At 52.1% G+C, this 12,485-nt stretch overlaps 1 protein-coding gene across 2 annotated transcripts in view; it reads left to right on the top strand.

The window, feature by feature from the left end:
• Nucleotides 1-12,485, top strand: part of SIDT1 (SID1 transmembrane family member 1) — a 100,295-nt gene that overhangs the window by 68,282 nt on the left and 19,528 nt on the right. For both annotated transcript variants that reach the window (XM_034788177.1, XM_034788168.1), the window contains exons 12-18: nt 1,254-1,402; nt 2,236-2,309; nt 3,583-3,649; nt 6,116-6,189; nt 6,983-7,106; nt 8,815-8,932; nt 9,647-9,783. In XM_034788177.1, the coding sequence (XP_034644068.1) occupies nt 1,254-1,402; nt 2,236-2,309; nt 3,583-3,649; nt 6,116-6,189; nt 6,983-7,106; nt 8,815-8,932; nt 9,647-9,783 (743 nt within the window). The remainder of the gene's footprint in view (nt 1-1,253; nt 1,403-2,235; nt 2,310-3,582; nt 3,650-6,115; nt 6,190-6,982; nt 7,107-8,814; nt 8,933-9,646; nt 9,784-12,485) is intronic.

Genomic DNA, 12,485 nt, shown 5'->3' with positions numbered 1-12,485 from the left:
CTGCTGAGCCTGCCCATGCTCCTCTGGAAGGGAAAGTGCTAACCAAATGCCATACTGCTCTCTCTGAGAATGCCCCAGCTCTGCAGCTCTGGGACCAAGACATAGGGGTCTGGGTCTCCTGCATGGTGGCAGAGATCAGGTCCAGGGGGTCTAGAAGCCTGAGGGTTTTGAACCGATGTTAGGGAAGAGAGTGGCTCTGTTTTCACGCAGCAGTGTGGAATTTTTAATTCCTGCTCCGGGTGCTCAATGTGATTGCTACCCTGGCTCATTCCTGCACTAAGGACACACTCTAGCCCTTAAAATGGTACCTGGATTCCAGCCGGCAGATGTGTGAAATCTGCTGGGAAAGAAAGTCAGAACCAGGTGCTTATCTGGTGCAGGGAATAACATGAGGGTTTGGGAAGTGGAGTAGAGTCAGGGCTTTCTTCTGGGATATATTCTGACCCAGATCTAACTCCAGATCCATGACGAAAGACTCCCTGCTCAAGTAGGGTTTTTTTTCTGCCCTTAAGAGTATCTGGACAATTTAGAAGGGCCACTTAAGACTCTCAAACAAGTGAGCGAGCTGACATCACTCTCCCCTGCCTCTTCAACCACCACAATCCGCATGCTCAATCCACACTGCTGCCCTGAGCCTACATGGGCAAAGAGCTGGCACACAACCTGGGCTAACACAACACAAGATACAGGTGAGGCCAACTGGTCCCCAAGCTGGTGATGCTGTGCATGGGACCATTCATGTTTCCATCTGCTTCAGGAAACACGCAGGGACTGGGGGCTGACTCTCTCTCCTTGTTGGAGGATTTAATTGTCTTCTCTCTTTTTTGTTTTAAAACTTCTTTTAGAAAAGCTTGACATGTAAACTCTATCTGCAGGGCAGTACTCAGAGGCCACTGCTAACACCAGACAGAATGCCGCAGCCTTTTCTGGCTAGTACATCTCAGATTCATGATCTCACAGGGGCCCGGCTAGTTAGAAGTAGCGAACATTATGGAAATGAAAGAGAGAGAGCAGGAAAATGCTAGGAAGAGCAGAGGGGTGGACTATGAGCGTGCAGTGCTGAGTGTTCCTGTAGCCTAGATCAGAATTTTGTGGGAATTCCCAGATAGGGCAACAACCATCTACCAACCTATTCCTTGGTCTGTGTATGCTGCGTTCCTCCATCAGAAGCTCTTGGTATGGTGAACACTCCCTTGTTTCTGTGTACAGAGGGATTTACCCTTTACCGTGAACCCTTCCTTCCTCATTTCCAGATGAGTCAAGCTCCAGCGGCGGCCGGCAGTTATCGTCCCCGGAGCGTGGGCCCCCACATGGTTCTGACACAGACAGCTCTGTGGAGGAGGAGAGCGATTTTGACACCATGCCCGAAATTGAAAGCGATAAGAATGTTATCCGCACTAAGGTCTGGCTGGTTCTGAGCACTGCGTGGTGGGGTCAGCTCCGTGATTCCAGCCATTATTGCTGGTCACCATCTCTCTTTTTAACTCTGCTCTTTCAAGGGTAGATTAATGGCCTTCATCAGATTAATGTATTTAATAACCCTCCAATGCCCAGAAAGTTTTCCCAGAGCACTGATAGAAAACCAGTGCTATCAAAGGCTAAAATCAACAGCATGGTTTAGGAAACTGGAGAGGTGCTGCTTTGGTGAAGGATGGTGCAACCTAGAAGGCTGGAAAACAAATGAAGGGGCTGAAGTGATGGTGGAAGAAAGCAAGCAGCTGGTGGTGGATACTGAGACCTTAGGAGAGCCATAGGCATAGAGAATGGGGATGGGGAACACCAACAGGGGATGCAGAAAAGACAAGGAGCCTAGTGACTGATACCTTGGATCAAAAACCTATGTACCATCTCTTCTTGTCCCCAGTACTTACGATTGGTCAAATTAATCTCTGGGGCAACTCTGTGAGTACATCCATTGTTACAGCAAGGACGAATTGACCCATGATCTGTCTCCATACAGAACTTGGTTTGAATGGTGTCTTACTGGAAAGTAATTATACTAATAGCATTTTTTAAAGTTCTTTGTTTTGTCATCTTAGTTCCAGAGAGAATTTCTGAACTTTTATTTGGGGCTGTTCTGGGCTTTCTTCCTCAGAGAATTGCAAGAGTTACTGTAGGGAAAGGACAAGCTTTACCCATCCACTTGGATCATCCGAATGCATTCAAGCTTTCTAAAGATTTCCTTCTCCTTCATGAATTCTCCTTTTCTCTCCCCTGTATTGTGTTATATTGCAGATGTTCCTCTATCTGTCAGACTTGTCCAGAAAGGATCGGCGAATCGTCAGCAAAAAGTACAAAATTTATTTCTGGTAAGTAGAGGACAGACAGATGAGCTCCGGTCCCTAAATCTGGGCCCAGTCTTCAAATGTGGGCCTTTAAATTGAGTTCCCGGATCCCTCATTTGGGGGCCCACTTAGAGGCACACACGCACTTTTTAGGAACCACTCTAAGCTTCCGGCTATAGTACTGGTCGCTCGGATGTATATGTACACATTTGGAGTGTGTGGTGTGCGTGGGCATGTGCACATGTATTTAGGAGTGAACACAAGGGCTTGGGACCATCTGTATGCATGGACTGCTGAGCACATTCATGCTGCGTATGGGACCTTTCATCTGTGCTTCATTGCATCACACCAAATTTCACCTACTAGCATAAGTACACCTCTACCTCGATAGAACGCTGTCCTCGGGAGCCAAAAAATCTTATCACCTTATAGGTGAAACCGTGTTATATCGAACTTGCTTTGATCCACCAGAGTGCGCAGCCCCGCCCCCCCGGAGCACTGCTTTACCGCGTTATATCTGAATTCGTGTTACATCGGGTCGCGTTATATTGAGGTAGCGGTGTATTTGACTGTGGCCCAGACCCTGCAGCTCCACGTGCCTAACCGTCTGCCAATCGCCATTTATGCCCACCCCTAAGACCTGAAACCTATATATATATTAAAGGGCTGTTGGCTGGGGGTTAGTTGAACAGCAGCAGAGGAGCTGGCTTGGTGAGAGGGCAGCGTGACTATTGGCTGCAGTGCATGCTTTGATGTTGAGAGATGTGGTATGAAACACTTTCTGTCGATGAGTTACGCCTCAGCTCCAGGAACAGCTGCAGGGCTGGGGAAGGGGTTGGTTAAGAGCCCTGGGAGAATATGTACCATGAGGTCAGGCACTATCTCAGTGAGCATTGTGGGTCTTCATCCTGAATGCTTTAAAGGGGTACAGAGCAACCACTTGCCTACATGCCTCTGTGGAAAATAGCCGTGTGACAGCTTTGGCTCCCTCCATTGCCTTGCACCCGGGAATCTCTGTTATTCCAACTGCTCCTCTGGGAGGTAGGTGTATTGTTATCTCCATTTTACACCTGGGGGGTACACAGCAAGCCAGGGGTAGATCTGGGGAAAGAACACAGGAGTTCTGACTCCCAGTCCAATGCTCTCCCCACCAGACACCACACTCCCCATAAAGGGAAAGAGCCCGTGAGAGGCTGGGGGAAACTGGGTGGAAGACCCATAAGTAGAGCTCAGACTCTGTTCTCGTGCATGCAGATGGCTGGGTTGCTGTGGTAACTGCTGCACTCTCCCTCTGCAGGAACATCATCACAATCGCCGTGTTCTATGCACTGCCTGTGATCCAGCTGGTCATCACATACCAAACGGTGAGTGCTCCCTGGCTTTGCCCTCGGCTTGACCCTCTGCTGTTCTTCCCCTAATGCTCTCTGAGGTTCAGCAATGCAGGTAACCCCAGAATCAAGCACTGTCTGGGTCAGGGGCTGAATGCTTCTAACTGCTGTCATTTGCGACCCCCGCATGGTGCTTCCTGCATCTAGCCAGTTCAAATCCAGTGCGAGCTCCTGGCAGAACATCCATCTCCTGGCGGGGCACCTGAAATGCCACACTCGGGTGTCAGTATTGCAAATGGTGAACTCAGCAAGTCTTCCAGCCCCACCAGCATGAGCCTCTGGTTGGTTGGTTTGCTTTGAGGGGGATGGAGATCCCTGTTATGGGCCAAATCCTGTTTGTATCCGCCCTTACTCAGGGACTGTATTATCTTAGCTGGCCCGCACCATGACATTTGAGTGCCTCCCAATGCTATCAAGTGCCCACACAGATCTATGTCTCTCTCTCCCTGTTCCTCTCAGCATTCTCGCATGCACTTTCTCTCTCATGGGCAGCACATGAGCCTCCCCTTTGGGGAGGCTAGGCCCGCAACCCCGCCACTACCCACCATCTATTGGAGCCCCAAGCCACCCCCGCCACCCAGTGACGTAGCCAGGTTTTAAGAGCAGCGGGAGCAAACATAAAAAAGGCGCCCCACCTTGGCTCCTCCTCTGGCCACGGCCCCCTTGGCTCCTCCTCCGGCTGCTCCGCGCCCATCCAGCTCTTCTCCCATGCCCCCCCATCTCACCCCTCCAGCCATTGTCCCTGGCCAGCCCTTTCCCCGCCCCTCTGCTGCCGGTGCCCGCCGGGCCAGGACTCGCAGCTCGGCAGGCTGAGCAGCAAGCGGCTACCCACCTGCCCGAGCCCGGCTGTGCTCCTTGCCCCTGCTCCGGCAGCCGGGCTGTTGCCGCACTGAGCCCAGCCAAACGGAGCCTTTCCCTCAAAGCTGCTACCGAGGCGCCCAGCCTCCTCTCCCCTCGCCGCTTCTCCCACCGACCCGGCCCCTCTATTGCCGGACGGCACGCGCCCAGCCCATCCCCGCTGCCGCACATGCTCCCCCCAGCCCGGCCCGAGTGCTCCGGACCCAAATGGGCCCAGCAGCGCAGCCCGTCCCCGCTTCTCCCCCCAGCCGGCCGGCATGCACCCAGCCCAGCCCTGCCACCGCACATGCTCCCCCCGGCCCGAACGGGCCCAGCAGCACAGCCCGTCCCCTGCTCTCTAGCCGGCCATCTGGCGTGCTCCTCCGGCCGTGCCCGCTCCCCCCGCCACCCATGGCTCCTCCGGCCGTGCTGCCCTTCAGAGAGGAGCAGGCCCCACCCGCTGGCGCCATATAAGGTAACCCCTAAGGCTCCGCTTTTGAAAAATGTGCTGAGGGGAAGCGGCTGCTTCCCCTGCACCCCACTAGCTACGCTACTGCCGCCACCCTTGGTGGCCGGAGGAGCCACTAGCTGGCCCCAGCGCTGAGTCACCTGCCAGCCCCAGCTGCCTGCTGGCCACCAGCCGGAGCTGAGCTCCTGCCGGCTTGGCGGAGTGTGGGCGGGACCAGGGCTTGGCTTAGGGGAGGCTTAGCCTCCTCTATCCTATTATACCTGCCGCCCACGCTCACTCTCTCTCTGTGGTATTGTGGAATTGGTGAGAAAAATGTGTTTTTCACTGAGGTTCATTGTCACCATCCTGACATGTTCCAGGAGCCAGTTCCACCTTCGTTGGCCAGTCACTGAGAAAGCTCCATCTCTTGTGCACGTGTGAGCCTTGGTCTTGAGGCTGACCATTCCTTTGTTCCAGTGATTGGGCAAAGCAGTTCTGGTTCGCTCCCGCAAGTATATTTTTGAGGCACTATTGTCTGGATCCGGCCACAAGGCAGTAACTCTAAATACAGCCGTACCTGTGTCCAAACTTATCTGCCACATGGCCCAAAGCGCATAAACCAGGCAAATTAAAAACAATAAAGGAAAGTCAATGCTATAGACTGGAAGCCTGGATTCAGCAGATGGCCCCTGAGGCCCTGTCTGATGCATGGGCTGGCCGCTGAAACTGGGCTAGTGAGGGATGGAAACCCTTGGGAAGCTCCCCCCTGTGGTCAGAAAGGCGCAGACATGTCTGTGCTACAGCCCTGGCTCTTTAAAATTCATCCTGTGTTTCTTTAAAAGAAGACACACGTCCAGCAGGACAAGAGGGGTTTTCAAGAGCCAGGCCTGTGTGTTTGTTGGAAGTGCCTTGAATTCTATCTCAAGGCTTCAGTGTGACAGGGACGCTCAGTCCATGACACGTGTCTGTTAACTGTGAGTGGATTGTGACAGGCAGTTTTCTGGGCACAACACTAGGCTAGGTTGCAGCCAGTGGTGGTTGGATACTGCTATGAAATGCTAAATCTATGCTGATCAGGTTCACTTTGCCCTCCTCCTCAGCTTGTGCACACTGCACTTCACCCCAGCTCTAACACCAGTTCCCCTTCCACTCTGCAGGTGGTGAATGTAACTGGTAACCAGGATATCTGCTATTATAACTTCCTCTGTGCTCATCCTCTGGGGGTCTTGAGGTGAGTGAACCCTTTGTATCCATTCGCCGGCTGACTCACTTAGACTTAAGATTCATCCTCGTGGTGGTGCATGCTGGAAGGCCATTGCCTTTCTTTAATACCCCTTCAGAGGGGGTCAGGGAAGGCAAGATTTTGTACCTGCCAAGCTTATAAAGTCAGTGTGAGGTCACCATACGTTCAGGGATGGGACTGGAGCCTCTCTGTGCAGTTGCTGGGGTGGCTTTCCACTGAGTTATATGAGAGAGACACCCAGGGAAAATGTAGCATGGGGCACCCAGGCAAACCCACCAAATTGCAGCTAAGTTCATTTTTCAGACCTTTTCACAGGCACGCAAGTGAGCAGCGACTGTACGAAGGAGTACGGGTCAGACCTTTCATCCAGAGAAACGATCCATTTCAAACAGCAGTGCAGAGGGGCTCTGGGGCTTAGGAGTCCAGCATTGAGCCAGGCTGAATCTGCTGTATCTGGGTGTTGCCGCATGCGCAGCATGTAAAATCAACCCCTGTTTGTAGAGCTCTGCCGAAGCCTTTGACTGCTGGAGGGCGGGAGCCTTCGCCCTGCCGAACCAAACCTTTCCGCTGGCCTTTTACCTTTAGCTTAGTTTAATGTGGCCTGTGTCGTGCAGGGGAGCAGAGCAGGGGATCACAATGGGCTTTTCTGGCATTAAGATCAATGGATTTACTGCTGGGGTGGATCACCTTGGGTGTGGGACGATGTCCTCTGGGATGTTTAAAGTATGTAATTCTCGCCCCACAAATCCCTTCACTCTCGGGGGAATCCTCTTCCCTGCAGCGCTTTCAACAACGTCCTGAGCAACGTGGGCCACGTGCTGCTGGGCTTCCTCTTCCTGCTGATCGTGTTGCGCAGAGACATTCTCCACCGCCAGTCGCTGGAAGCCAAAGACACCTACACGCTGGTACGGAATGTGCCCCCGCTCAGCCTCGGCAGGGGAGGAGGCTCTCTGCCTCTGGAGCGAGCCCTGTGACTGGACTCCTCGCTGGGCCTGCATGGGCAGAGGACAGTGAGCCCCTCGCCGGGTGGCAGCTGCATTCTGAGGCGCGCGCCGGCTCTGTGCTCGGTGTAGCTGTGCGTGCCGCATGGGTACTGCTGTGGTGAAATGTTACCGCCTTTCAGGCGGCTGCCATGGCCGCCAACAGCCGAGCTGGGCCCTCCAAGGAAGGAGAGGGGGTAGAGCCATTGGGCAGGAGCCTGTTCTAGTTAGCGCCGCTTTAGATTTGTAATGTGGCCATCACCGCATGGCGTCCGGGTGCCAAACACGTCACTCCATGGAGCATTAATGCAGCATGAATGAGAGCCTGCTCTCGGCCCTGCCAAAGGGACTGAGGAGTTCTGAGCAATCAGCTTTGGATGGAGAACCTCCCCTGTTTACCACAGGGTATTTTTTATTTTTTTTAGAAGTTCAGAACGTCCCCTGAGAAGAGCACAAAGCCACAGGGGGAGACTCGAACCTCTCCGCTCCTTTGCAAGGAGGTGGAGACAAGTCCATTTTACTCCACAGGAACTTGGCTGGCTCTGCTTGAGCTACACTGAACAGGAAGCTTTTTTTTTAACCATAGATCTAGGAACCTGTAATCTTCCAGCCAGTGCTTAATTTGTGCCCAGGCTGAGCCCGGCACCTCTAAGCTTGCTGCTTCAGTTATGAATGTAAAAAAAAAATTGCTTGAGGCCTAGCATCTCTTTCCTTACAAATTAAGCACTGCTTCCAGCTCTGGTCTTATCAGATCTCAGCAAAGAGGTGTTGTGTCTGCCCAGTATGTGTATGGGTGACATTAGAGGCTGTAAGTACTGCCAGCAATGGCATTGATGCTTCAGTAGGTGGTGCTGTTCCTCCGATTCCGTTCTAAACAATTACCCCGGTATGGTGTAGGGTAGAGGTTTTCAAACTGGGGGTCAGGACCCTTCAGGGGGTCACGAGGTTATTATCTGGGGGGTCCACAAGCTGTCAGCTCCCACCCCAGATCCTGTTTTGAATCCAGCATTTATGTGTTAAATATATTTAAAAGTGTTTTTAATTTATATGGGGGGGGGGGGTCGCACTCAGAGGCTTGCTAGGTGAAAGGAGTCATCAGTACAAAAGTTTGAGAATCACTGGTGTAGGGGATCTGTGTTCCTGGACTTTCAAAGGAGACCTAAACTGGGTCCTGGCAAAGATCTCTTCTCAGAAGGGCTGGGGGCTCAATTCCCCACTGCCTTGCACCTGTCTTCTCATTTGCATCTGTGGAAAATGGGTGTAAAGTGCTACTCGTCTGACGTGATCGTGCCTTACACCATGGTGTGCTCCGTTTGCCCAGGTGTAAATCCCCACACAAGGGGCAGGGGAGTGAGGAATCTGGGCTGGGGTTTTTCAGTATCAGGATACTGACAAATTCCCCCGTGGTCAGCTGCATTCTGCCCTCTCAACCGTCCCTGCAGTTCCATTTGGCTGGATCTCAGACTGCTAAGCAGCCTGGCAGTGTGCTGCCAGAGACACCCCAAAGGTGGCTACCCTTCATTGGAGTGTGAGTGTGTGTAAAATGTAGTTTGAGCTCCATAGGAATGTAAACTCTGATTAGGGAGGATCTGACACTATGTCCCTTGTGTTCTCTTCCCTCCTCCTCTTCCAGGAATATGGAATCCCCAAACACTTTGGTCTCTTCTATGCCATGGGCATTGCTTTGATGATGGAAGGGGTTCTCAGTGCTTGTTACCATGTCTGCCCCAACTATTCTAATTTCCAGTTTGGTAAGTGGAGAACCCCAGCCAATGGAGAAACTTATGGGGAAGGAGGGCTCAGGTTTCACACATTCAGGTTTGAAGCAGATCAGCCAAGTGGAACTTTGGCATCCCCCGGGATGCTAGGTCTGCAGACCTCTTCGGAGCCTGCCCACTTGTTGGGTGTGCAGGGACCAGTTAGTGAATGATGTGTTTTTTGTACTCCAGTTGATGATACACTGTCTAGGTGACTGTGCTAGCACTCTGCTGGCAAGAATCATGATTCCCCTCAATTCTGGCACTCAGCATTCAAAGGTAGCATAGACAAGGCCTAAATTGTTTGCCTCTGAGGCCCTGACAGCTCCTGATTACCTCCCAGAAGAGTCAGTGGCCCATGTATCTAACATGTGGACCTCAGCCCCAGCTGGCTGGAAACTGTCTCCCTGTAGGTCAGTTTGTCTGTTCCCAGCAATAATCCCACGTGGCCTGTGTTGCACTGGCGTGTTCCAAGCACTTAATTCTCATTCTGCATTGGTTCACAGCACCCGGGGAACTCACAGTGCAAATTGGAGAACGGCCAGAGCAAATTGACAGAGCTCCAGGGCGCTATACCTGCCAGCCAAGGGTCTGGCCCATGGGTTCGGCCCTGATTTACAGACACTCTCCGAAAAGCCATCCCAGTCCCCTGGGCAGTGAGTAAGGAAAAACCCTGTCTTCATTCTCTCTGTTCTCTTCCTTTCACAGACACCTCCTTCATGTACATGATTGCAGGACTCTGCATGCTCAAGCTGTACCAGACCCGCCACCCTGACATCAACGCCAGTGCTTACTCTGCTTACGCCTCCTTCGCCGTGGTCATTTGCCTGGCTGTCGTCGGAGTGGTATGGCTCTCTCCTACCCGCCCTGCTCTCTAGGAAGGAGAAGCACTGACCCAATGGAGAAAAAGTACAGGGGGAGGAGTGCATAGGGTAGTGGGGCCTGCAAAGCCTGCTGGCCCCTGGGTGAGTATGACCAATACCGCAGGGCCTTAGCTCTCATTTTATCTTTGAGAAGTCATGGGAGACGGGAGAGATTCCAGAAGACTGGAAAAGGGCAAATATAGTCCCAATCTATCAAAAGGGAAATAAGGACAACCTGGGGAATTACAGAGCAATCAGCTTAACTTCTGTATCCGGAAAGACAATGGAGCAAATAATTAAACAATCAATTTGCAAACATCTAGAAGATAATAAGGTGATAAGTAACAGCCAGCATGGATTTGTCAAGAACAAATCGTGTCAAACCAACTAGCTTTCTTTGACAGGGTAACAAGCCTTGTGGATAGGGGGGAAGCGGTAGATGTGTTATATCTTGACTTTAGTAAAGCTTTTGATACTGTCTCACATGACCTTCTCATAAACAAATTAGCGAAATTCAACCTAGATGGAGCTACTATAAGGTGGGTGTATAACTGGTTGGGAAAACATTCCCAGAGAGTAGTTATCAGTGATTCACAGTCATGCTGGAAGGGCATAATGAGTGGGGTCCCACGGGGATCAATTCTGGGTTTGGTTCTGTTCAATATCTTCATCAGTGATTTAGATAATGGCATACAGAGTACACTTATCAAGTTTGCAGATGATACCAAGCTGGCAGGGGTTGCAAGTGCTCTGGAGGATGGGATTAAAATTCAAAATGGAGAAATGGTCTGAAGTAAATAGGATGAAATTCAATAAGGACAAATGCAAAGTCCTCCATTTAGGAAGGAACAATTAGTTGCACACATACAAAATGGGAAATGACTGCCTAGGAAGGAGTACTACGGAAAGCGATCTGGGGGTCATAGTGGACCATAAGATAAATATGAATCAACAGTGTTACGCTGCTGCAAAAAAAAGTGAACATCATTCTGGCATGTATTAGCAGGAGTGTTGTAAGCAAGACACGAGAAGTAATTCTTCTGCTCTACTCCGCGCTGATTAGGCCTCAACTGAAGTATTATGTCCAGTTCTGGGCGCCACATTTCAGGAAAGATGTGGACAAATAGGAGAAAATCTATAGAAGAGCAACAAAAATAATTAAAGGTCTAGAACACATGACCTATGAGGGAAGATTGAAAAAACTGGGCTTGTTTAGTCTGGAAAAGGGAAGACTGAGAGGGGTCATGATAATAGTTTTCAAATACGTAAAAGGTTGTTACAAGGAGGAGGGAGGTAAATTGTTCTCGTTAGCCTCTGAGGATAGGACAAGAAGCAATGGGCTTAAATTGCAGCAAGGGAGGTTTAGGTTGGACATTAGGAAAAACTTCTTAACTGTCAGGGTAGTTAAGCACTGGAATAAATTGCCTAGGGAGGTTGCGGAATCTCCATCATTGGAGATTTTTAAGAGCAGGTTAGACAAACACCTGTCAGGAATGGTCTAGATAATACTTAGTCCTGCCATGAGTGCAGGGGACTGGACTAGATGACCTCTCAAGGTCCCTTCCAGTCCTACGATTCTATGATTTTATAAAAGAGAAGCTTCTAATTTGTATGGCTGGGCAAGGGTGCTGGAGCAATTTGTATAGTGGGGGAGCTGAGAGCCATTGAACCCAACTGCAATCCCTTTATATGTTGGGAACCACTTCAAGCTAGGGAATGTGGCAGCACCCCTACTTCCAGTACCTATGTGGCTGGGAAGGAAACCACAAAGCGGTGAGCCGAGTGTAAATGGTGCGGCTGCTGCTATTGCTTTTCTGGGCTTCCAGGGTGAGCTTCATTCCCTCTGTTTGGCATTAGAGTGACTAAAGGAGTAGCAGCGATGGCCCCTTCTGACTCTTCTGGGCTCTTGGTTTCTCCTGTCCAGGACCCGCAGAGAGGAATCAGTCTCCTGCAGGCCCAGCCTCCCCTCTGGCAGGCCTGCTCCCTCCTCAGCCCTAGCTCTCCCAGGGGCTGTTCCTCAGGGAGAGCTGCTCAAGAAAAGGTTCACATGGACAAGGGTCCACACACACACAATGGGTTCCCACAGGGGTTAAGTCATAAGCCTGCCTCCCTGGAGATCTGGGGTCTGGCATAGGTTAAGCAGGGAGGGAAAAAGAGTAATAACAGTGTCATGGTCTAATCACTAGTGCACATGCTTCACCACAAAAGCCACCGCAGTGCGGGGTACAGTCTATTGCAGCTGTCAGGAGAGGCCCAGGGCTAGAATAATGGGGGGAGGAGTAGGGTTACCATATTTTGTGCCTCCAAATGGAGGACACTCCATGGGGCCCCGCCCACGCCTCCAGCCCCGCCCACACCCACGCCCCAACTCCGCCCCCTCCCCAAAGTCTCCGCCCCCTCCCCTGCTTCCTGCGAACATTTGATTCGCAGGAAGCCTGAAGCGGGTAAGGAGGAGTGTGGGGGGAGGAGGCGCGGCCCAGGCTGGCCCCCCGGCGGCTCCAGCCTGGGTCGGTATTGGTGAACCGGGGTGCCGGCCCTCGGCGGCCCGGCGCACCCCCCCGGCTCCCGACCCCGGACCGGCTCCCGACCCCGCGGGCCCGGACCGGCTCCCGGCCCCGCGGGCCCGGCCCCCCCAGCTCCCGGCCCAGACCCCGGCCCGGCACCGCACCCCCGGCTCCCCGCCC

This window comes from Trachemys scripta, chromosome 1, assembly GCF_013100865.1.
Source record: "Trachemys scripta elegans isolate TJP31775 chromosome 1, CAS_Tse_1.0, whole genome shotgun sequence".
Classification (NCBI taxonomy): domain Eukaryota; kingdom Metazoa; phylum Chordata; order Testudines; family Emydidae; genus Trachemys; species Trachemys scripta.
The sequence above is the reverse complement of the archived record's forward strand: the minus strand, read 5'-3'. Positions and strand labels throughout refer to the sequence as shown.